This window comes from Tupaia chinensis, unplaced genomic scaffold (genome assembly GCF_000334495.1).
Source record: "Tupaia chinensis unplaced genomic scaffold, TupChi_1.0 Scaffold000078_1, whole genome shotgun sequence".
NCBI classification, from domain to species: Eukaryota; Metazoa; Chordata; class Mammalia; order Scandentia; family Tupaiidae; genus Tupaia; species Tupaia belangeri.
In genome coordinates this window covers 3,877,027-3,901,499 of record NW_006159539.1, presented here as the reverse complement: position 1 = coordinate 3,901,499, position 24,473 = coordinate 3,877,027, and the positions used below count along the sequence as shown (strand labels likewise).

Sequence of the window (24,473 nt, the reverse complement as noted above, 5' to 3'; positions counted from 1 at the left end):
TCTCCCGTTGTCTTTGGCAAGCACACATGCCCCAAGGCAAAAACCTCTAAAAAAAAAAAGAAAAAGAAAGAAAGAAAGAGAGTTGGAAAGGTAGATGGTATGCTGGTTCTTTTAATAAATGAACATATTCATTTATTCATTCCATGAATGAGAGACTTGACACCCACCCGCCCCAGCCTCGGCCGGTCCCAGATCACGGCACACGCATCAAGCACGTTCAGGAAGGCCCTAGACAAGAACCCGCTTGGGTCGGCCTTGCAGCACATCCCACTCCCACTGTCACCCCCCAGCCCTGCTTTACCGGTCCCACCTGATTCCCTTTACTCTCCGGCCGCTTGCCACCAAACACCCTCTTCACTAACCAAACCGTGTCCTGCCAGAACTGATGAGATGCGAAAGGCCAACTTAGAAAACCCGCTTCCAGGAGAATCGCTCCAAAGGTCTCTGGCAACGGGAATAGCAACTCAAAGTCACGTGGAGCAGAGAGACGGCCCGTGACAGTCCCCCTACCTGTGGGCAGCCCCTCCCCGCTTCCTGCACATGGACCACCCGCCCTCGCCATCCTCCCACACACTCCGGGGAGGCGGCGAACTCCCTGGGAGTCCCGGAGCCCCCGCCTTCCCACCCAGGGGCTGTTCTCAGCACCCTCGAGCTGCTCTTCTGCGGCAGGAAGAGGCAGGCAGCCAAAGGACTGGGTTTCCCACTCGCCGAGGCAGCCCGGGCCTCCAAGCCACAGGCTGAGCAGCTCACAGGCAGTAAGGGGAAGGCGCTCGTCTGCTCTGGGAGGGCCCTGACCACCCTGTCTCCACCCACAGCGCATGCCAGAGATGCAGACGGGTGAGCTGACCTCATCACATCCTGAGTCATGCTACACAAGTGGCCACTTTGCCTAACCAATATTCTGAGTTTGTAAAGAAAAGCAGGCTTTTCCACATGATGGAGGCCATTCCCTTGTGGATCAAAGCATTCTGCATCCCCCTTTTTTTTTGGGGGGGGGGCAGTTCTGGAGAAGGGACCTCCCACACGTCTGGTCTCATCTGCTGCCACCCTCCTCCCAGATCAAGTGACTCCAGATCCCAGCCGTGAGGACGCCCGAAGCAGTGTCCAGTGGAAAGCCACGTGTGGGCTCGGGAAAGCATTGCAAGTATGGGCCACAGACTCCCTGCCCAGAGGGTGGCGTCATTACCCCCGTCTCAGCGACCGTTCTGCCCACAGCTATTTATAGAGCCACGGCTACGTGCCAGCTCCCAGTCTCATCCAGTTCCATGTCCCCTGGCGTCACGTCAAGGGTACCAGCTCCAGAGTGAGCAAGCACCGGGCTGCACAAGAACCCCAGGCTGTCTCAAAGTCCAGAAAAGCCAGTCGAGGTAACTCACCATCTTAATCAGAATAAGCTAGAAAGAGCCGTATGATCATCTCCATAAATGCAGACGCATCAGTTCATAAAACTCAACAATTTCAAATCCTTGAGGGAAAAGTATTTTTGCATCATTTGGAGTGAAAAGGAAAACCTCTCTTCTGACTGTGAATAGAGGGAAATTTCTTTAATGCAATAAAGAACAACTACAAAAACTACAGTGAAGGGGACCAGCAGTTAGCGTAATGGCTATGTCGCTGGACTCCCACGTAGTGGATCGCAATTCAAGTCCTGGACCTGGTGGCCTAAACTCACGCCGGGCGCGTGTGCGTGCGTGCCCAAGATCCCGAGAGGAGAATGGAGGAGAAGGGATTGCGGTGTGGCCATTCCCCCTAGGGGGTGATTTCTCGCTTTCTGTCTCTCTGTCTTTCTGGCGAGTGCACGTGCCCTATAGCAGAAACCTCTCCAAAAAAAAAAAAAAAAAATCTCATTATAATGTTACAGTAATTAAGACAGGTTTTTGTACCAGGACATAATAAAAGACTAATGGATCAGAATGGAGAGACCAGAAATGCACACACACCTGGTTCTTGACCCGTCAGAGGTGACAGTGCCAAGCACTGTGGTGAAGACGGCCTTTCAGAGATGGTGCTACGCCCATGGATACTCATCCGTATCGGAAGAAAGTTAGCCGCTACCCCACAGCGTATACGAAAATTGATTTTGTGTGAACTACAGATCCAAATGTCAACCATAAAAAACATAAATTTTCTAAAAGTACGAGAAAATATCTTCAAGACCTTGGAGTAGACAACACTTTCTTTCACAACAGCGTCCTTTGTAAATCTGGGGCCAGGTTTGACTGACAACATACCTGAGCCTCCCCTTCCCCCGCCCCTGCACATGCGAAGTCTCCCCCCTCCCCTTCCAGGCACCTTCACCTCCACCTCCTGCACACCCCCCTCCTTCAACCCACTCCAAACTCTCCAGGAGAGCAGGACCACTGTCCTTCTGGGCTTCCTGGAGGGACCACAGACAGAGAGATCTCTGCCTGGTCATTCTCTTCTTTCTGAGGGGTCTCGGGTCTCAAGGCAGCTTAGAAGGCCCCACCCCCAGAGATTCCTTGATAATGGGCAGAAATCCTGTCAGTGCTGAATGTCCCAGGGAAAGGAAGACAACCTAGAAACCTCTCCCTAGGACACAACGCCCCTCTTACTCACCCCTGCGTGAGGCTCTTCCTTAAGAAAACAGAACAAGCAGTCATTGCTTGCAGGAGGGGACAAGGAACACGGTTAGTTTCACGTGAATCTGTCCTCTTCTCTGGACTGCAAGTTCCCTGAGGACACAGCATCCAATTTTCTTTTTTTAGAGAGAGAGAGTTTTGCTATAGGGTGAGTGCACTCACTGGAGAGAGACAGAAAGTGAGAAATCAACCCCATAGGAGATGGCCACACCACAATCCCTTCTCCTCCATTCTCCTCTTGTGATTTTGGGCACACACGCACACGCGCTGGTGTGAGTTTCGAGCCACTGGGCCTGGGACTCAAACCACAGTTGGCCATATGGCAGTCCACCAATGTAACCATTACACCATCTGCTGGTCCTGTTGTTGTTACTTTTTAATTTGACTAGAGAGAGATAAAGAGAAAGGGAAAGTGAGAAAGCAAGCTGCCAGATCCAGGACTTGAACCCTGGTCGGCCATGTGGGAGTCTAGCACTTCAACCACCACGCCATCTGCTGGCCCCTAATTTGCTTCTTTACCCCCAGAGGGGAGCTCCTCACAGGCACTTGCCAATGGTTGAAGAAAAGGAGAAAGGAGAGAGAGAGGGAGAGGTGGGGTGAGCTTTGGTTCCACCTGACCAAGCTTCTTTCCCTTTGGCCTCAACATCCTACACTTAAAGGATTTGAAAATACCCTTTTCTTTCAAAAATAAAAAAATAAAAATAAAAAAAGACAGTGATCTGGAGTGGTGGGCGAGTCCGGGTGTTTCCACCTTTCCAAGTTGTAGGTCTGATAAACTGAGGTTGCTTCTGCTAGTTCGGGAGCCTGACTTTTAACATTCTGCCATAGCGGCCCACGCCTGGGGTTGGAAGTCCCTGACCACAGGGCCCCGTGGGGACCTTACTGCACCCACAGAGGTGCCCTAGGGAGGTCCGACCTCGAGCTCAGGCACAACTGCATGTGGTGACTTACTCGGTCCTGGTTGTGCCAAACCCAGCCCTCCCAGTAAGGACTTTTTTTTTCCACATTGACTGTTTTTAGAACTTCCTGTTCTTGACTGTTCATATGCAGCGTTTCTGGAGGAGGGGCTGACGTCACAGGGCCTCCTTCCAGATGCTGTTTTGCAATCCTGTCGCCATGGAATTGCTGGAGGTCTAAGTGTCCGTCTGGGCCAACTGAGTCACACTGAGGTGCTGGGCCCTGTGGTGGGGGTGGGGGTGGGGGAGCAGCCCAGGGCGGGTGAGTGTGTCCCTGTGAGGAGGGAGGAGTGGGCGGGGTGCTGCTGAGTACTCCAAGGACCTGCTGTCACCTTCAACCTTTCTGAGCAGTGAATAGGGGACCTGCTCAGACAACGGACCCCCCACCACCACCTCCCACCCATGTGCTTAGGGCTCATCCGGGGATCTTAAAAGGAGAAAGGAACAGGGGACCAGCAGGTGGCGTGGTGGTTAAGGTGCTGGACATTCCCACAAGGCCGACCACGGTTCAAATACTGGACCTGGTGGATTGCTTTCTCACTTTCCCTCTCTCTCTCTCTCTCTGTGTGTATGTCTCTCTGGTCAAATTAAAATAAATGATGAATAAATAAAATTAAATAAATAATTTAAAAAAAAAAAAAAAGGAGAAAGGAACAAAGACCCCAGACCCAGGTTCTGGACTGGCCAGCCTAGTTCATCCTGGCCCTGACTTGATGCAAATGTGTACATCAGCCTCCCTCCACCCCTGCACCCCGCACAGTCCGGCCCCCCTGCCCCTGCTGGGCCCTGCCACTCATAACCGTCACTCATCACCATCTGGGCTTCCTTACTGTGATCCCATGCTTCCGACAGTCACCTCCTCCTGGATGCCCCCCTGATTCGAGTGGCATGTCCTTCCTCAGCCCACCCATGATTCTCCTGGCATATCTGCACCCCCGCCCTGCCCACGTCTGAAGTCACAGGGGTCTGGTTTGCTCCTGTCCCCAGTAGGAGCCCGTGAACATCGTTGAAGCTGTAAGTCTCACTCACTGCCTGGTGCGTGGAAGGCGCCTTGTCAACGTCATCAAATGGATTGTCATTTACTTGCTCAGAGCTGCTGCGCCCACGCTCACCTTGCCTTCCTCAAGCCATGACTAGGCATACCATGCTGCTTGGAGACCCGCGGGAGGGGTATGCTGGCATTTCCCATTTAACGGGGAGGGACCTGAGGAACAGAGAGGGTCACTGGGCAAGTAAATGGGAAGTTATGGAGGCCCGCAGGGGGAGTGGTGGTTAAGGTGCTGGACTCCCAATATGGCTGGCCACGGTTCGAGTACCAGACCTGGCGGGTTGAAAACCGTCCACCCGGAGGTGATGTCTCACTTTCCCTCTCTCTGTCTCTATCTCATGGCAAGCATGCACATCCTATGGGGAAAAAAGGGAGGAAAGTTGTCCTCTAACCCAGGCAGTCAGACTGAGGAGCTCCACAAATACCACAGATGGTCCCTGATTTCTGTTTTGACTTGAGTTTTTTTTCTTTTCTTAGAGATTTTTGCTATAGGGTGCATGTGCTCACCAGAGAGACCGAGAGACAGAAAGTGAGAAATCACCTTCCAGGGGGATGATCACAGCACAGTCCCTCCTCCATTCTCCTCTCAGGATCTTGGGCATGCATGCACACACGCCTAGCATGAGTTTTAAGTCACCGGGTCCAGGACTCGAACTGTGGTCGACTACATGGGAGTCCAGCGATGTAACCATTATGCCATCTGCTGGTCCCTTGACTTAAGACTTTTCTGACTTTAGGATGGTACAAGAGAGACAAACACTCAATAGGAACCAGGCCTTGTGCATCCAGACGGCCACTCGGTTTTCACGGGCAGACCAGTATTCAATGAACTAGATGCAATATCGAACACTTCGTTACAAACCGAGCTTTGTGTTACATGATTCTGCCCAACTTAGCCTAGTGGTAACTGTGAGGAGCCTTTTTTATCTTTTTCGTAATTTCTGATGTAAATATTATTGGTGTGCATCTTTGCAGGCAGGCTACGCTAAGCTGTGAGGTTTGGTGGGTGAGGTGTATTAAATGTGCTTTTCAAGTTAACGATATTTTCAACTTAGGATGCGTTTATCAGGATGGCACCCCACTGTAAATTGAGGAACATCTGCGTTGCTATGACTACCGTTCTCCCAGGGTCTTGTGGGGGAAGGAACAATGAGATAAAAGTTAAGAAATCTTTTTTTTTTTTTTTTTGCCATACATGTGTTCATTTGAGAGAGACAGACAGACAGACAGACAGAGAGAGAAAGAAATCACTCCCTATCTCTGGGGAGATGGCCACTGTAGTTCCTTCTCCATTTTCCTCTTGGGATTTTGGACATGCACGCACACAAGTGGCCAGATCCAGGCCTCGTCTGAGCCGGCCCTGTGGATTCCAGCTGCCTGGACCTCCGTGCCGCCTGACCTCATGAGACCAGTTTCAAACCTAAGGATGGTGAATCACAGGGCTGAGAATGGCAACGCCTGCCTCTGACCCACTCGGGTCCCCTCCCTAGTCCCACTCTCGACGCGGGCCAACAGGCCTTCCCAGGCACCCAGACTCCTGCTCCAAACACACCCGCCCACGCCCAGTGGCCCTGCACGCACCCTCAGGCCGCTCGCCGCCATCTCCACGCATGCAGTCCCCTCATCGTAAAGTCACGTGTCCTGGGAACACCCACCTGTCGCCTGACCACTGCTCTAGCCCCTGCTGTTCCCGAGTGAGGACATGGCGCCTCCTCCCCACCCCTGCCCCGAGCTGCAGTCCGAGGGGACCCCTTTCATTCTCTCCCACGCCACACCCTTCTGTCAATTAACCCTGTTTGGGGCCAGCCTCGCAGACCAGTAGTTAAGGGGGCCAGATCCCACATGGCCGATGACACAGTCAAATCCCAGCCCCAGAGGTTCGAGAACACTCTCTGCATGTGCGTGCATGCCCCAAACACCAACAGGCTGGAGAAACGGAGAAGAGATGGCAGTGTGACCAAACCCTGTTGGGGGTGCTTCCCCCCGACCCCCGTGTCTGTCTCCCTCAGAGAGCAGCACGCATCTTCTGGCAAATTAAAATTTAAAAATCCTGTTTGGCTTTGCCTAGAAAATAATCCTTTACCATCGCTCATTCTAAGCTACATTGTTTCTGGCCTGGTTATTGCGGGGGCGCCCTCACTGGTTTTTCTACAGTTCTCCATTTTAAAGAATTAATTTCATTTATTTATTATTATTTTAATTTGCTATAGGGCACATGCACTCACCAGAGAGACAGAAAGTGAGAAAGCAAGCTGCCAGCTCTGGGACTTGAACCATGGACAGCCATGTGGGAGTCCAGCGCCTTAACCACCACGCCGCCTGCAGGTCCTCAGAAGTGCTCCTGAACATCCCTGAAGCCCTCCTGTCCTTCTTAAAACAGACTTTTAAGTCCCTGACACAGCAGTCCTGGCTCAGCTGCCACCTCGTCCCGTCTGCCACTGTCCCCTCCTCCCCACCTGCGCGCTCTGCTCTGCTGTATGCAGCTCAAGCACCCGGTCTCCTCTGCCTGCTCTGCCCTTCCGGGGATGGCCACCCCTCCCCTGCTCCATTCAGGTCCTTACTCCAATGTCGCAGTGTGGCAGAACCTCCACAAACACCCTCCCCATCACCCCGGCCCTTACGCAGCTTGGAGCCCCTTCACAGCCCCTCACGATCGCGCTGCTACCAACTAACTCTCCAACCGCCATCGAAGCTGCCAGCAGCCGGGGACTGCGTCTGCTTCCTCTCCTAGCACAGCGCCTGGCACACGTGGGCGCTCCGTAAATATCCACTGCAAGGGGGAAGGAAGGGTGCCACCCGCAAAGGCGTACACCCCTTCCGATGAGCCTGCGGTGGCTTTGGGAGTGCAGTTACTACTCTCTGCTAGTAAGACCTCGGAGGGCAGGGGCTGGATTCCCGCAGTGACGAGCACATGACATGCTCAGGAAACACCCGTGCCCTTAGCTAAAAACGCGTGCGTGATCCGTGCTGGGAGTCTGCTGGGATCCAGAAACGGCTTTTGCATCTTACACCCGAGCTCTACTCTAGATAAATCTGTACAACCCTGAGTAAGGTGGACTCCCAGGGGGCAGTGTGTGTCCCATAGCATCTGCAGAGACGCACACAGAGAGCCTGGCCAGCCTCACCGAACCCATCCCCATCGGGCTGCTGGTCCCTCCTACCCCGTCAGGTGCGCGCAGGCTGACTCAGCAGAAGGCTCCGATGACGACTGACGACGGAGCAGCCTGGGCTGGCAGGGGGGCTCGGGGATGCTCCCTGTCTGAGCTCACTGGGCTGTGCCCTCTGTGGGGTCCGACCTTTAACCTATAACAGGTCGTAAAACATCACATGCTGTGTCCAGTGGCGGGTTTTCCTCCTGAAGGAAGCCAGCCGTGCGAAGGTGCCAGACCCCTTCCATGGGTCCTGGAACGCCCTCCCTCCCTGCCACTCCCGGGCATGTGACTTCCTCACAGGCTAGGGGAGCAGCCAGTGCTAAGCAAGCAGCTCTGACCCCGAGTTGCGGGGGCGCCCTCACTGGTTTTTCTACAGTTCTCCATTTTAAAGAATTAATTTCATTTATTTATTATTATTTTAATTTGCTATAGGGCACATGCACTCACCAGAGAGACAGAAAGTGAGAAAGCAAGCTGCCAGCTCTGGGACTTGAACCATGGACAGCCATGTGGGAGTCCAGCGCCTTAACCACCACGCCGCCTGCAGGTCCTCAGAAGTGCTCCTGAACATCCCTGAAGCCCTCCTGTCCTTCTTAAAACAGACTTTTAAGTCCCTGACACAGCAGTCCTGGCTCAGCTGCCACCTCGTCCCGTCTGCCACTGTCCCCTCCTCCCCACCTGCGCGCTCTGCTCTGCTGTATGCAGCTCAAGCACCCGGTCTCCTCTGCCTGCTCTGCCCTTCCGGGGATGGCCACCCCTCCCCTGCTCCATTCAGGTCCTTACTCCAATGTCGCAGTGTGGCAGAACCTCCACAAACACCCTCCCCATCACCCCGGCCCTTACGCAGCTTGGAGCCCCTTCACAGCCCCTCACGATCGCGCTGCTACCAACTAACTCTCCAACCGCCATCGAAGCTGCCAGCAGCCGGGGACTGCGTCTGCTTCCTCTCCTAGCACAGCGCCTGGCACACGTGGGCGCTCCGTAAATATCCACTGCAAGGGGGAAGGAAGGGTGCCACCCGCAAAGGCGTACACCCCTTCCGATGAGCCTGCGGTGGCTTTGGGAGTGCAGTTACTACTCTCTGCTAGTAAGACCTCGGAGGGCAGGGGCTGGATTCCCGCAGTGACGAGCACATGACATGCTCAGGAAACACCCGTGCCCTTAGCTAAAAACGCGTGCGTGATCCGTGCTGGGAGTCTGCTGGGATCCAGAAACGGCTTTTGCATCTTACACCCGAGCTCTACTCTAGATAAATCTGTACAACCCTGAGTAAGGTGGACTCCCAGGGGGCAGTGTGTGTCCCATAGCATCTGCAGAGACGCACACAGAGAGCCTGGCCAGCCTCACCGAACCCATCCCCATCGGGCTGCTGGTCCCTCCTACCCCGTCAGGTGCGCGCAGGCTGACTCAGCAGAAGGCTCCGATGACGACTGACGACGGAGCAGCCTGGGCTGGCAGGGGGGCTCGGGGATGCTCCCTGTCTGAGCTCACTGGGCTGTGCCCTCTGTGGGGTCCGACCTTTAACCTATAACAGGTCGTAAAACATCACATGCTGTGTCCAGTGGCGGGTTTTCCTCCTGAAGGAAGCCAGCCGTGCGAAGGTGCCAGACCCCTTCCATGGGTCCTGGAACGCCCTCCCTCCCTGCCACTCCCGGGCATGTGACTTCCTCACAGGCTGGGGGAGCAGCCAGTGCTAGGCAAGCAGCTCTGACCCCGAGGGCCACTTAGACCTTGAGATATCCGACCTCTGAAAGGGACACTACTTGACAGGGAGGGGTTCGACAGCAAAAGCCGGCGGTCAGGCTGGATCCGAGGGTGCCCTGCAGTAGCCGTCCCATTAGGAAGACAGAAACGCAAACAGGTCTAAGAAAAGGAAGCGCTCTGAGCTTGGCAGGCCCCCAGAGACTACTCAGACCCTCGCCCCCATGCATGGCTTCGTTTGCCACCATCGGCACACACACCGACGTTGAAACTGCCCCAGTCGGCACTCGGGGAGCAAACGCCTCCTGCACTCCTTCACTGCTTCCCTCTGCCTCCATGCAGGCCTCCGCCTCCATGCAGGCCCTACGGCTTCGTTTCTGTAAGTCCACAAGACAGGTGTGAGCTGGGCCACCCGTGGTACACCTGCTAGTGCCTCGTGGGAGATGAGAGCTCCCCAGTGTACTGGCTCACCCCGCAGTTCCCTCAGGGACTAGGCTCAGCCTACTTCGGGTTGGCCCAGTGTCTCCTGAGCCTGACTTTCCACCATGCTCCCTGGTACGCTTCAGCGGGCCCTGTCTCAGCTCCATCCTTGCTCACTCAGCGTGAGACCTCGGTGGCCTCCTGCCTTCGGACAATGAATTCAGACTCATTCGCGGCATCAGACACCGACCGCGGGCGAATCCTGGCCATACCTTCATGAAGAACAGCCTCCGACAGTTCTTGCCCCGGTCACTCCCAGCCACCGGGGCTTGTGCCGCCTCAGAGGCCAGCGCTGGGGCAGGGACGCTGTTGGACCCGGCCTCCGACGTGTCTGCCAGCTGCACGGAGGAGTGGACAATTCCCTCCTTGCCCTGGGCCAGGGAAATCTCAAAGGGGTCTGGGTATTTCTCATCGGGGCTAGAGCCATCGTCGCTGGTCTTGGCATTGCAGAGGATCAGGGAGCGGGAGATGGACCGGAACTTCGCAGATTTTCGACCCTTTCCAGAGCGGCTGTGCGGTTCCATCCTCAGAGCGGAAGTAAAGCTGCCCTTCTTCCTGTCCTGGTCTCGGGCCCTGGGCTGGCGGGTGGCGACTGGATTGTGCTTTGCTGCCACTTCCTGGGTTCCTGGAAGGAAGAGGAAATGAGAAGATGCATGTGACGTGCTGCTGACCGTGGAACTGGACACACGTGCTGGACCAGAGCCGTGGTGCCCGTACCCCGTACCCCTGAAGCGGACAGCAGGGCAGGTCATCCTTCGGGGTCACCCAGGGCTCAGTTAACACAAGCAGGGAACGCCCCCTCCATCCCCAGGCTCATAAAGACCCAGTCACAGCAGTTCTTGTGTACCAAGTCGCACTTTACAGACAGGGAAACTGAGGCACGGACGGGGAAGTGGCGCCCCAATTACAGAAGATCCGTGTATCAGAGTCCCAGGAGGAAGTTTAGGGATGGGAGAGACCAGTGCTCTGTGAGGTTATTGAACTTGGGAGCCATCCTTCAAATAAACATTTCCAGGGAAGGGCCAACCCCCCCAGGGCAGTGGGTAAGCCCTGTGCACTGGGAGCTGGACCCCACATGGCTGACCGCGCCTTGAATCCTGGCCCCGGTGGTTTGAAAGACACAGCAGGCACATGTGTGTGCACGCCCACGATCCCAGTGGGGTGGAGAAATGGTGCCAAGGGGAGCGCGACATGACCATGCCCCACTGGGGGGGCGACTTCTCTCTCTCTCTGTCTCTCTCCCACGCACACACACGCTCTAGCAATTTTTATTGCGGAGGATTAAAAAAGGGAAAACTAAGTTCACAGGGAACTAGAGTCGACAAAGCAGACCGAGAGAGAAAGAGGGAGGACCCAGCGGCACCCGCCTGGGCCCCTCACCAGCTCAGTAACCCCTGTAGCAGCCAGACAGGAAACCCAGGATCCAGGAGCTCCGTCAGAAGACCATGGATGCCTTCTGTCCCCCTTCACAGGGGAAGACCCCAAGACTAAAGGTTGGGCGCCCCGCCCGACGACCTGCAGGGCTGATGTGAGTAGAAAAAGCAAAGCTTGCTAAGAGCCTGATGGAGTGTCTGGCAGGACACGGCTCTGGGCAAACATGCGTGCCCTTCCCGGACCCAGGCCCCACACTGGGCAGTGTCCTAGCCAGGCCTGATGTGCCTGCAACATCCCCCATCCCCACTGCATCACAGTCCTAGCAGCAGCAGCATCAAACCAGCAGCATCTCCTGCAGCCCAGCCTGGCCCACTGAGCCTCTCCAAGACGTGCCTCCGTGGGTTCAGTTTCCAGGGGCAGGGGGTGAGAGGGGCGTTGGTGCTCATCCAAAGAAGTCAGACGCCAGTCCAAGCCACACACAAAGCCCGTTGCCAGAACAAATAACTGTGGGACTCTTGGCCCACTGGGACTGCTCTGGGCACATCAGAATCGAGGAAGGGGGGCAGTGGCCTTCCGATTACGTGTCACTCAGACACCCTCCGCGTAGCCCTCCAAAGAGGATTTCCTAAGTCAGGCTGTGTTTTTCATTCTTTCTTTTTTTTCCTTTTTTGAAGAGAGGAATTTTTGCTATAGGGCACATGTGCTTGCCAAAAAGACAGAGGAAAACAGAGAGACCGAAAGCAAGAAATCACCCCCCCCAGGGGGCATGGCCACACTGCAATCCCTTGTCTTCCCTTTTCCTCTTGGGACTTTGGGCACGCACGCACATGTGCCTGGCGTGAGTTTAAGCTGCCAGGTCCAGGACTCAAACCGCAGTCGACTACATAGGAGGTCAGCGACATCATTTTCAATACCCAAATTGCACAGATTTATTCATTTCTGCGTTAGCCATTTAATTTTATCGGTTTATTCACTAACCATGTACAGCAACTAAGGGCAACGAATTAAAATGAATGAATGAATGCTGTAAAGCCTGCTCTATATCAGATCCCATGCCTGAAGCTTTCGTGTGTCAAATATTAAGAACTCAGTGTTGTGGGGTCGGCAGGTGGCGTGGTGGTTAAGGGCGCTGGACTCCCACATGGCTGACCATGGTTCGAATCCTGAACCTGGAGGCTTGCTTTCTCATTCCTCACTTCCTGTCTCCATCTCTGGAAATATTTTTAAAATAATAATAATAAAGTTAAATAAAAAATTATTAAAAAAAAATAACTCAGTGTTGGTCCATTTCATCAAAAACCTCCTGTCAATATCCTGAAGCCTAGTATTCTATGTTCTCCCATCTCAAATGAAAGTAAAACTCCAACCATAGGAGCCAGCAGATGGCGCAGTGGTTAAGGCACTGGACTCCCATGTGGTCAACCGCAGTTTGAGTCCCAGACCAGGCAGGTGGAAAATCATGCCTGGGGACCAGCAGTTGGCGTAATGGCTATGTCACTGGACTCCCATGAAGTCGACCATGGTTTCAGTCCTGGCCCCGGTGGCTTAAACTCATGCCAGGCGCGTGTGCGTGCGTGCCCAAGATCCCGAGAGGAGAATGGAGGAGAAGGGATTGTGGTGTGGCCATCCCCCCTGGGGGGTGATTTCTCGCTTTCTGTCTCTCTGTCTGTCTGGTGAGCGCATGCGCCCTATAGCAAAAACCTCTCCAAAAAAAAAAGAAGAAGAAGAAAAGAAAATCATGCCTGGAGCGTGTACCCAAAATCCCAGGAGGAGAACAGTCCTGGAGGAGAGGGGATGGCATGTGGACGTCCCCATGTCACCCTGGGGGAATGATTTTTCAATTTCCTATTCACCGTCTCTCTCCAGCAAGTGCAAGCACCCTATGCCAAAAACCTTAAAAACAAAAACAAAACAAAACAAAACCATTACAGATTAAAGCAGTCCTCTGCCAAGTGTCATGCCCGATCACGGGTTTCTGAGGCCGGCAGGAGGTACTCACTGCTAAACAGAGGGGTCTGGTGAAAGTCACCCCTCAGCGGGGCCCCGCGGGGCCCATGACGGTGCTGCAGTGTCGTCACGGGCTTGCCCTCCATCCCCAGCAATGTCTACCTCAAACCTTCCCAAAGGCGGCCCAGACACTAGTCCAATTGCTTTCCCTTTGAGTTCTTGTCAGCCATCGCAGCTGCCATCAACAGCCTCATGATGAGGAGTGAGGCACAGAGAGGTTAAGCTACTTTCTCAAGATCACACAGCCAGGACTCGGAAAGCAGAAGTAACTCCAGAGCCTGCGCGCTTTCCCCTGGCTTTACACTGCCGTTCATTAATGCTTCTCCCACCTCCAGCCTCAGCCTCTCCCTCTGTGCCGGCTCTTTATCGCCAGCACGTAAAGACACTCACATCCTTCCTGTCTTTGACGACTCAGTGTCCACTCCAGATCCCGCGTTACTCGCCCTTCTTACGACCCCTTTCGGATCTTCTTGAACGCAAGTCCCACACTCCACGCTCTCCCTCCTGGGCCCACCTCCTCCTGGAGTCTCAGCCAGAGTGCTCTTCCTTCCCCGAAGCACCGACACCCCGTCTAGTCAGTTCTGGATCCTACGTGCCCCAAAACCAGGAACCTGAAGTCCGGAGGGCGTGTTGGGCTTGGCTGAACCCTGCTTCGTTTTAAGAGGGCGCAAGAACCAGACACCGGTGCCCAGATCTACTGGCCGGAGCAAGCACAGAGTTCGAGCTATGAGGGTTCTTTTTTCTCGTTAAACCCCTTCATTCCCAGATGCCGCCTTGCAGATCCTAAGTATGAATGCCCTCCTCCTGCCACCAGCCTCTAACACAGGCGTGCGCTCCTTTGCACTGGGACAACTCGGCTTCCCAGAACAAGTGACACTGACGCCAAGGTCGCTATAATATCACTGTATTCAAACCTCCTTGCACCTTGATCGGGCTCCGTAGGACTCTGCAGGGTTCGTCTAGCACTCGAGGAGGAGGAAGTCAGTGTGCGTGGGTGTGCGCGCGCACAGGTTGGGCCCAACTAGCGCTGGACCACGGAAAGTTCGCAAGATAATTTGTGTTAAAATCCTTCTGGGCCATCGCTAAACGGGGAGCTCCTGAGGGCCACCAGGTAGAGATCACCCTCACAAAAAGGACAGCGGTCACAGAGGTGGGGAGACGGATGGAAAGAGGAGGAAAACAGGAGGAGACGGAGAGAAACAGTGAGAGACGCCGAGTCCTGATGTTATCAGCGTTACCGGCCAACGCGGCCCACCCGCTTTTCCTTGCGGTCAGGGAAACGAGAGGAAGGGAGTTTGGAACCAGTCAGCAAACACCATCAAACTGTCTCGAAAAGCTCAACACGCCCCCAGCATTTATGGATGCAAGGTACAAACACGTACAAATCATTCCTCACCACGGTCAGTCAGTTGATGGCCTTCCCTTGGGTAATTACCCCGATTCCTGTTTCACTTCAACGACCCATTCCTGGTTTCTCATCGAACCACTCCTCAAATCGACCTCCCCATGGCTCAGCCCTAGGTCAGATTGTTCTCATGAGAGGCCTTTCTGAATTTCAAAATGGCTGCAGTCCTGCTAACCCTCAAGCCGGCCTTCTTTGGTGTGAGCACCTGGATGCAGCCATGCCTGAAACTACATCTATGTATTCGGTTATGTGAACCAACCGAGTTCTCTTTTAACTTTAAGAAAAAGTCCTCCTGGGATAGTTCTCCTCACTGATGCTGTTGGCATAAGGCACAGAAAACGGTGACATCAAAAGATCAAGAGGGCTTTTGAGGACCAGCAGTTAGCGTAATGGCTATGTCGCTGGACTCCCATGTAGTCAACCATGGTTTGCGTCCCGGACCCAGTGGCTTAAACTCACGCCGGGCATGTGTGCGTACATGCCCAGGATCCTGAGAGGAGAATGGAGGAGAAGGGATTGTGGTGTGACCATCCCCCTTGGGGGCTGATTTCTCACTTTCTGTCTCTCTGTCTCTCTCTGTCTGTCTGGCGAGCGCACGCGCCCTATAGCAAAAACCTCTCCACACACACACAAAAAAAAAAAAAAAAAGAAAGAAAGAAAGAAAGAGGGCTTTTGAAACTGTTGCTTATCTTACCTCAAGCCTAAGAAAGAAGCCAGTCACCCCCGGCCAAGGCCTGAACATTGCTGTCCACACCGCAGTGCCGGGATCTGCTATGAGAGGCTCGCGCAGTCCTGTCCACCGGGCACTGCCATGTCTGCATGGATTCTTGGACTGGAACCTGATTCTATTTCTCCTCCATGTCCTCGCCCAACCCACACTAGCTAGTCCAGTCATAGTAAGGCCACTCGCTGGGCATTTTCCAGGACAAAGAAAAATACAGACTTGGGGGCTTTCGGAGCCAGGTGCAAGGCTGCGTGCTTCACTCCGTGGTGGAAACCTTGCTGCATGTGGGATTGGGGAAGGCAAAGGGATCAAATTCCTTGGTGGAAACGGTCCTAATCCCAGCGGCCCATTTGCAGGAGTGTCTGAGGAGTACTGTCACTGTTTTTAAAAATAAGCTTTTCCAGAGGGAACCGCCCCTTCTGTGGCCTGGACTGTCACGTGGGATGGCAGGGGCCATGGGATGGTGCCTGGTGACACAGAGGGGGCACAGCATGGTTAACCCTCTGATGAGAAGCAAAGATCGTTTTCAAAAGGAGCCTCGGCATTTTGGAAACATGTGCAAAAGAGAGAGAATCGTCGCTAAGGGGCTGGAGGGAGAGGCCAGCACCAGGCTTCCCTGGGAGCCGGTTTTCCCTGCAGGCCTGGCGCAGAGAGGGAGGAAGCGAGGAAGGAGGGACAGAGAATAATTGAAAACACAGCGCGGCGGTCGCATGGTTCAGCTTCGCTTCGCTAATTGGGCTCAGGACACTGGAACCAGCGATGGCTCCCGGGTGGAACCGAATGTCGGCCCAGCTCGGGGGCAGGCCCTGCGCCCCTCCACCCAGCTGCCTCCGAGAGCTGGGAAGGAGTGAGCTTTCGCTTCTTTTGCCCCAATTCCAGGAACACTTGCCCCTGGTGGGGCCTCCCCACCGGCTCTGGGAAAGCACAGGGAAGGTTCTAGCAGGGCTAAGCTAATGGACCAGCGGCTTTCTCCGTCCCAGCAGAAAAAGGCAGTTTTCCACTTTCTGGAGGCTACACCAGCCCTCCCCCACCCCACCCCACCCCCCAAACAAACAAACAAACAAAAAACCGTGCCAGTGTTTGCTCTTTGGTTTGAGCTTCCATAGAATGGCGGAGCTGGCATGGGTCCCCCATCACATCAGACCTCGGACTGTGTGGAAGAGAGAGGAGGACGGAGGATGGACTGAGCATCTCGGTTACTGGGTATGTTCTGACCCCAGCTTTAGTGTCATGGATACCGCAATGCTGAATTACAAAGAAATGCGTATTTCCTTCCTTTTCAAGGAGCTGAAGAACCATCCAGAATGGTTGGGGGGCGCGGGGGTAGGATCAGGAAGTCCCCGCCCTCCTTCCTCTGTCTCACTTCTTTCTTCCCAAGTTCTCTATTGAGCAAGCGCCTGGGAACGTCCGTGCCCGTCTGCATGCGAGGCAAAGCTCACCCACTGGAGGGAGGGCCGCGGCATCTCCAGCTGGAGAGAAGACCACTCGTTCGCTGGAGAACTTCTGGAGAACTTCGACAGGGGACATAATCACGTGGGGAAAGGGAAGCTGGTTCTTAAAATGTGTTTCACATTTGTGAATTCTCCGACAGTGTCTTATATCAAAGACAATGTTTCAGGTTTGGTCATTCCAGCCCAGGGGGGATCTTTTTGCCTTGAACTGCAGAGTGACTCAGTGATAAGAAATGAAGAAATGCATGGTTCCTTCGCTTTCTAAGGAGGATCTTTCATAGGATCCCACGAGCCCCGGAGCTGGACTGGTTCTGTGTATGCCTCTATCCATAGACAATGAGACTGGGGCCAGCAGGTGACATAATGCTTAGGACTCTGGTCTCCCACATGGCCGACTGCAGTTCGAGTCCCGGATGCAGCAACTCGAATTTCACCTGGAGCGCATGTGCATCCATGCCCCAAATCCTGAGAGGAGAATGGAGAAGGGACAGCATTGTGGCCATCCCCACTGGGGGGTGGTTTTCTGCCATCAGTCTCTCTCTCTCTGTGTCTCTGGCAAGTGCACATACCCTATAGCAAAATATCTCTAAAAAATAATAATAATAATAATAATAATAAAATGACGACAAGACTAAAAGGACCCAAGGCACTGAGCTTCCAGGCTGTTTCCCAAGAGAGCAGGTAGTGTTGAAGTCCCCTCTGTACCTGCCATCTTTCCTCCTCGACATTCACCTCCTGGAGAGGAAAGATCGTATCTCCTTAATCTTGCATCCTCAGAGCTTTGCTGAAGCTTGGCCCAGAGTTGGTACCTTGGTGGCCAATGACTGAAACGTGAGAGGTCATCTCAGAGACCCCTTCCAGTTAACCTTCCCTGCATCGTGACATGCTCCTGGGGAAACCAACCACCTCACTGAGGACCCAGAATGAAGGACTCTGGGTACCTGACTGACAGAGTCAAGGAGCCACAGGGGACTGACCTGAGAGTAGAGGGACAAGCCAGACTTCACCAAAGGCATTCCAGATGCTGCACCTCAAAGAGTCCATCCAAGCACGAGCGGTAGCCAGGAGCATCCGGACACTGTCCTTCCAGCTTCCGGAAGGCAGCCCTGCTCCACGGGTGCATGGGCACGGCTGGGGCATCAGGATGTCCCCAGTGAGACCCAGGCCCTGGGACGCAGGACAAATGGACGCGATCTCGCCCCCAGCACGTATTGGCTCCATGATGGCGACAGCAGGTATGTAACTGATCTCAAGAAGGACAGAGGTGAATGTAAGAAAAGCACATTCAGGACCAGCAAATGGCGTAATGGTTATGCCACTGGACTCCCACATAGTTGACCATGATTCGAGACCTGGACCCGGCAGCTTAAAACTCACATCGGGCACATGTGTGTGTGCCCACAAGATCCTGAGAGGAGACTGGAGAAGGGACTGCAGCATGGCCATCCCCCAGGCGTGATTTCTGGTGGCTTAAACTCATGTCAGGTGCATGTGCGTGCATGCCCAAGATCCTTAGAGAAGAAGGGATTGCGGCGTGGCCCTCCCCCCAGGGGCTGAGTTCTCACTTTCTATCGCTCTCTCTCTGTCTTTCTGGCGAGCGCACAGGCCCTATAGCAAAAAATCTCTCAAAAAAAAAAAAAAAGAAGACAGACAGACAGACAGATAGACACATTCACTCATCTTCATTCTGGGAGACTGTCTGAGGCTCATTCCTCCTGAACTCCCAGGGCCCAGAGCAGGCTTCACACATAGGCAACCCTCGGTGACTGTCACTACAGAATGAAACATGTAGTCAATGGCACATGGCTGCACGCAGGCATGTCCACGCAGCGTGGCTGTGGAGGGCGGGGCTTGGACCGCGGAGTCTGCCTTAGCCCGAGTACCAGGTCTGCCATGTACTACCCACACGACCTCACACAAAGTATGGGCACCTGCGGTCTCCTCTCCACCAAACGGAGATGACAAGGCCCACCACTGGGAAGACTAAACGAGATCATTCCGAGGCCAGCCGGTGCCACTGCCATGCAATGCTCTCATGGGAAGGTCCTGGGTTCACACCCCGAGGCCTCCCCGTACGTGCTGGGTGCATACACACGCTTGTGCTCCAGCCTGGCTGAGGCTGGGTCTGGGTCATGGCATGATCCTGGTGGAGGTGGTGCCTGCCTGCCTCTCTCTATTTCTATCATAAAGGAAATACATGTTAAAAATTCTGAGAGTTACTGAGCTTAGTTCTTGACACACAGCAGGGATGAAAATGTCTAATAGTAAAAGCTGGGACCAGCAGGTGGTGTGGTGGTTAAGGGGCTAGACTCCCATGTGGCCTACCACTGTTCAAGTCCGAGACCCAGCAGCTGGAAAATCACTCATGGAGTGGGTATGTGTGTGCCCCAAATTCCAAGAGGAGAATGGAGGAGAAGGGGTTACAGTATGGCCATCCCTGGGGGTCATTTCTCACTTTCCCTTTCTCTCTTTCTCTGTATCTCTGGCCAACACACCTGCCCTATAGCGAGGAGGAGGAGGAAGGAGGAGGAGGAGGAAGGAGGAGATGAAGAAAAAGGAGGAAGAAGGAAGAAGCTGCCATGAAGATACAAAAATCACAAAACTTTATGTACCCAGTAAAGGCACTGAAATATGGAAAACGAAAATTTCTGAAAATCTATTACAAATATGGTTTCAGATTTGAAGGCACACCTCTGAAGTTTTTTCGGATACATTATTCCAGCTATACACAGTGCGTTTGAGGTCTTGAGTTCTATGACTTACAAGAGCGAATATATTTATATGTGTATATTTTAATAGTACATTTGAATACGTACATATTTGGGACTCTAGAAAAATCATCATTCTTTTCCCATGTGCCTTAAGCCCTTAAAACAGTTCTATCACATACCACCTTGCAAAATAAACCTCAATAAATTCCAACAAATAAAAAGTGTCCGAGACGCATTCTGTGGCCACGATGCAATTAAAGAGGAATTTTCTAATAAAAACTTGCAAGAACAACGAAACGAAATGCTGGAAACGTAACCTCATGACATTAACAATAAGAGCAGTCTCCAGAAGAACTGAGTTTAAACTGGGCATCAAAACCACAAATGCAGACCACGTCTAAGAGGACAACATTGAGACAATCACATTCCAAAATTCCTGGGTTGTGACCAAGGGGCTCGTCAGAGGAGAACATTCGGCTCTAAGTAATGATGACGATGCCGATGCCAAGTACCCAAACGGCACCAAAAGAGCACAATTTACTATCAGAAGTTGCTCCCAGGTGGCTGTGAGACCATGGCAGGCCACAAATCTGACCACTGCAGTAGTTCCTGTAAGGATGGGCCAGAAGGTGGCGTTGTGGTTAAGGCGGCTGGATCCCACATGGCCAGCTGTGGATTCAAGTCCTAGACCTGATGGCTTGAAATCATGCACGGCGTGTGGTATGTGTGCCCAAGATCCACAGAGGAGAATGGAGGAGAAGGGATTGTGGTGTGGCCATCCCCCACCTCGGGAAGGGGATTTCTCACTACACCTACCACTCATGTGGGCACCACAAACAGATCATGTGGAAATCAAGTGGTACTCATGACACTCATGTAGCAATCACATGGGAACCACATGCAAACCACATGCTGATCATGTGACACTCACATGACAGTCACATGCTGATCATGTGGGACTCAGCAGTCACGTGACAACCACACACCAGTAACACACTGATCATGTGCCAGTCCCATGGGAATAACGTGGGTGTCATGTGAATTACAGGCTAGTGACGTGTGAAGACCACACTGTCAATGAATTACATGGTAGTAACATGTGAGTGACAGGTGGGGTCATACAAGTTGTTGAGCAACGTGATGACCCGCGAGTGCCATCCTAGTGACAGGATGACATGAATGACCTGATAGCCACATGCTCGCTCATGATGCCAGCCCGCAACTGCCACATCTCAAGTGCCCGAGAGGAGGATGACAGAAAAGGGACTGCGCGGTGGGCATCCTCCCTCAGAGGTGAGTCCTTGCTTCCCATCTCTCTGTCTCTCTCTCTCCAGTGAGCACGCATGCCCTATAGCAAAAATCTCTCCAACAGTCAAACAATAATAATACATAAAATTAAATAATTCTTTTTTTAAAAAAACAAACTTTAAATGTTCTCCTTACAGATACCCTCCATCCCAAATCCCAAGCCCTGTGCAATGTTCTGCAATACTGTTTTTGAAACTTTTTTCTAGTTATGCTACGGGGCACATGTGCTTGCCTGCCAGAGACAGAGAGACAGAGACAGAGAGAGAGGGAAAGTGAGAACTCATCCACCAGGGGGATGGCCACTCCACAATTTTTTTCTCCTTTAGTCTCCCCTTTGGGGACATGGGGTATACACATACACATGCCTGACAGTTTTTCAAGCCACCGGGTCTGGGACTTGAAGCACACAGTCAGCCACGAGGAATCCTCTGTTCTTAACCACCGTGCCACCTGCTGGCCCTGTCTTTGAAACTTTTAATGTGCTGACTCAGGGTGAGAATTTACATCGTGCATCATAGATAAAGCATACATCAGATATAAGCCCAAGTATAGAAATGTACAGATATCTATAACTAACATAAAAGTTTCAGGAAGCTACCCTTACTAAAGTCCAATAAAATAAAAATGTGAAAAATTTGAGATGAAATATACTTCTGCTAAGAACTTAGCTGTTCTGCTAGAATCCATTCCTTTGGCTCGTTTAAAAGAAAAGAGTTGGCCTCCCCCCCGCCAACTGATTTTACTCCACTAGCAGCGAAGTTTGAAAGCACTCATTTCAAGTTTTTTCTCTGCTTTCTAATGGCCGTAAGAAATGGTATACGTGCCTTCATTCTTCATTTAGTTCCCTCCTTTTGAGCTACTGAATCTTTTTTTGGTTTAGAGAGATTTTTGCTCACTAGAGAGACAGAAAGTAAGAAATCACCCAGAGAGAATGACAACATCACAATCCCTTCTCCTCCTCTTGGGATTTTGGGCACACATGCACATGCGCCCGGCATGGATTTCAAGTCACTGAGTCCAGGACTTAAAATTTATTGGCCACGTGGGAGTCCTGCACCTTAACCACTGCGCCACCTGCTGGCCTGAGCCTCTGAGTCTACTTGTGTACACAGAGCCGTCGTCGCATTGGCTCAGGAGACCTGCGTTTGCTCCCACTAGGTTCCGACATCCCCTATCTGTGTCTCGAGTATACAGATGCAAGACTGAGGAGAGGCTTAGGAGTCCCTCGAGAACTTACTTGGTCGGATGAGAGATGCTGGCAGCAGCAGGGAGGCCGCGCCTGTCTCAGCACCCTGGCAGGGAGGAGAGCCTGGCCATCTCTGCCGAGCATGCTAGTGGCAGCTGCCTCCAGGTAGCCGGGCCGGACCGCCTTGTCCTAGGAGCCAGAGCTGTCCACGTGGGAGCGTTTCTGGCCCAGCTGTGCATGCCAAGGTGAAGCCAGAGGCAAGTCCCACGCTCTTCTCCCCTCCGAGTGGTCCCGGACCTGGGTCACCACGCACAGCCGACTGTCCGAGCCGCTCCGCCCAATGCACACTCCTCCCCCAGCATCTCCAGTGTGGCGACCATGGCAGTCCCCAAGGGGCCCTGCTGGCTGACCCAGGAGGCCTGCCTGTCCACTAGCACACCTCCCACTTCGGCTCTGACCCTTTGGGACAGAGACGCTCACTGCTTTTGGCACACACAGGGCAGCCTCGTCCAGTTCTTCACAAGATGGACGGGGATTTGTCCTTATTTCAGGAGGAGTCTACAAGGAGAGCTGGAACCAGCGTGCCAAGCCTTCAGAACCAGGCATTTACCTCACTGCCAAGGAGGTTTCTCCCCGTGTATTAGTAGTGGTGTTCACAAGTGGGTTGTGGAGCTGACCCCAAAGCCTCGCGGAGAAGGGAACCACATCCCACATGGTCAACCGTGGTGCCAACTCCAGCCCCAGTGGCTTGAAAAACATGCCAGGTGCATGTGCATGTGTGTCCTGGGGACTGGACAGACGCAGGAATTACTGAATTGTCGGAACAGCCATGCATGTTTTTGTATGCAAAAACGCATCATGACTTTTCCAACAGCTCGATAGCTGCAGGACCCTTGTCTGAAGCGGCTGGAGTGACTGACAGCAGACAGATGGCTCTTTCATGACCAAGCCTTTAGAGATGTCCACCCGTCAGGCGCACCTGGCTGGGCAGCAGGAAAGCCTCCTCTGAGTGCCCACCGCGCTCCGCCTCCCCTCTCCCTTCCTTCTGCCTCCTTCCACACCCCCAGGGCCAAGGAGGAGCCAAGGCCAGGTCGAGAAGGCAGACTCCTGGGACCAGATGCTCCTGGCACGGCAGAGCCAGGACAAGTGGGGTCCATCTGCCCACCTCACCTCCAGTACCCCACTGGGCAACGGGGCGGCGCAGGGGTGACCGTGGCTTCTGGCCCTACCCGACTCCAGCACAACTTCCAAATATGAAGTCAAGCCCTAACAACCAAGACTCTCCCCAGCGAGGGCGGAGAACCCAGCCTCCTGCCTCAGTGACTGCTACGTGGGCAGAGCAGCTGCCTGAGGGCCTTCTGCTCACCCGGCTCCCACTTACCTCCCTCGCACAGCCCCCCAGGGCTGCCACATCCCTCACGTCTTTCTCCCGCCGCCTGGCAGGGACTGCAGCGCCATTTATCCCCGACAGCCTGCGGCCCCCGGCCAGAGTCAGCACCGGCTCAGAGGGAGAAATGGACGCTCCTTCATCATCCAGAGGCCAGGCTCAGAGTCGGATCCCAGGCTCTGACGCTGTGAGTGTGTTGCTGCACTCACCACCCGCTCTGGACAGGTGACATGGGACAAGGGCCCACCCCGGCACGGCCTGGCTCCAAGGCTCCCGACCTGAGCCATCTGACTTCTCCACGGGAAAAGGTTTGAGCCAGAAAGAAGGGCTGCCAGTGCTGGGAGACCCAGCCCGAACAAAGTCCACCATCTGCCGCCCTGGCAGAGAACGCCCGGAGGCAGCCCCCGCCCGCAGCCTCAGAGCCACAGTGAGGCTCCTGGTCCCAGCCCCCGCCTGCTCGGAAGAGGCAGAAGCGACTGAGACAACAGAGAAGTGATGATCGCTACCGGGCGCCCACCACGGGCCTGGCTCATGGCTAGGAGCCGTCCGTCCTCACCATCTCACGCAACCGCGCCATCCACCCAGCCTTCATCCGCAGGCGAAGAAAGCCACAGAACACAAGTGGATGCGATGCCTTCGATGAGCTGTGCTTGCCGGCTCTGTCATAGTCATTCACTGGATCAGCAGAGTCAAGCAGCTTCCCCAAGGTCATGCAGCTATGGCAAGTTGTAAGCCACGGGACCAGTGGTTAGCGTAATGGCTATGTCCCTGGACTCCCACGTAGTCAACCGCAGTTCAAGTCCTGGACCCAGTGGCTTAAACTCATGCCGGGTGTGTGTGCGTGCATGCCCAAGATCCCGGGAGGAGAATGGAGGAGAAGGGATTGCAGCATAACCATCCCCCCTGGGGGTGATTTCCCACTTTCTGTCTCTCTATCTCTCTCTCTTTCTGGCGAGTGCACGCGCCCTATAGCAAAAACCTCT

The 24,473-nt window shown here is 53.7% G+C and overlaps 1 protein-coding gene across 3 annotated transcripts in view; it reads right to left on the bottom strand.

Moving 5' to 3' along the window:
* IL16 (interleukin 16) overlaps nucleotides 1–24,473 on the bottom strand; it is an 89,046-nt gene that overhangs the window by 54,649 nt on the left and 9,924 nt on the right. For 2 of the 3 annotated variants that reach the window (XM_006142651.3, XM_027769049.1), the window contains exon 2: nucleotides 10,150–10,562. In XM_006142651.3, the coding sequence (XP_006142713.1) occupies nucleotides 10,150–10,562 (413 nt within the window). Of the gene's footprint in view, nucleotides 1–10,149; nucleotides 10,563–24,473 lie in introns of those variants that run through there. The other variant, XM_006142653.3, reaches the window with a different exon arrangement.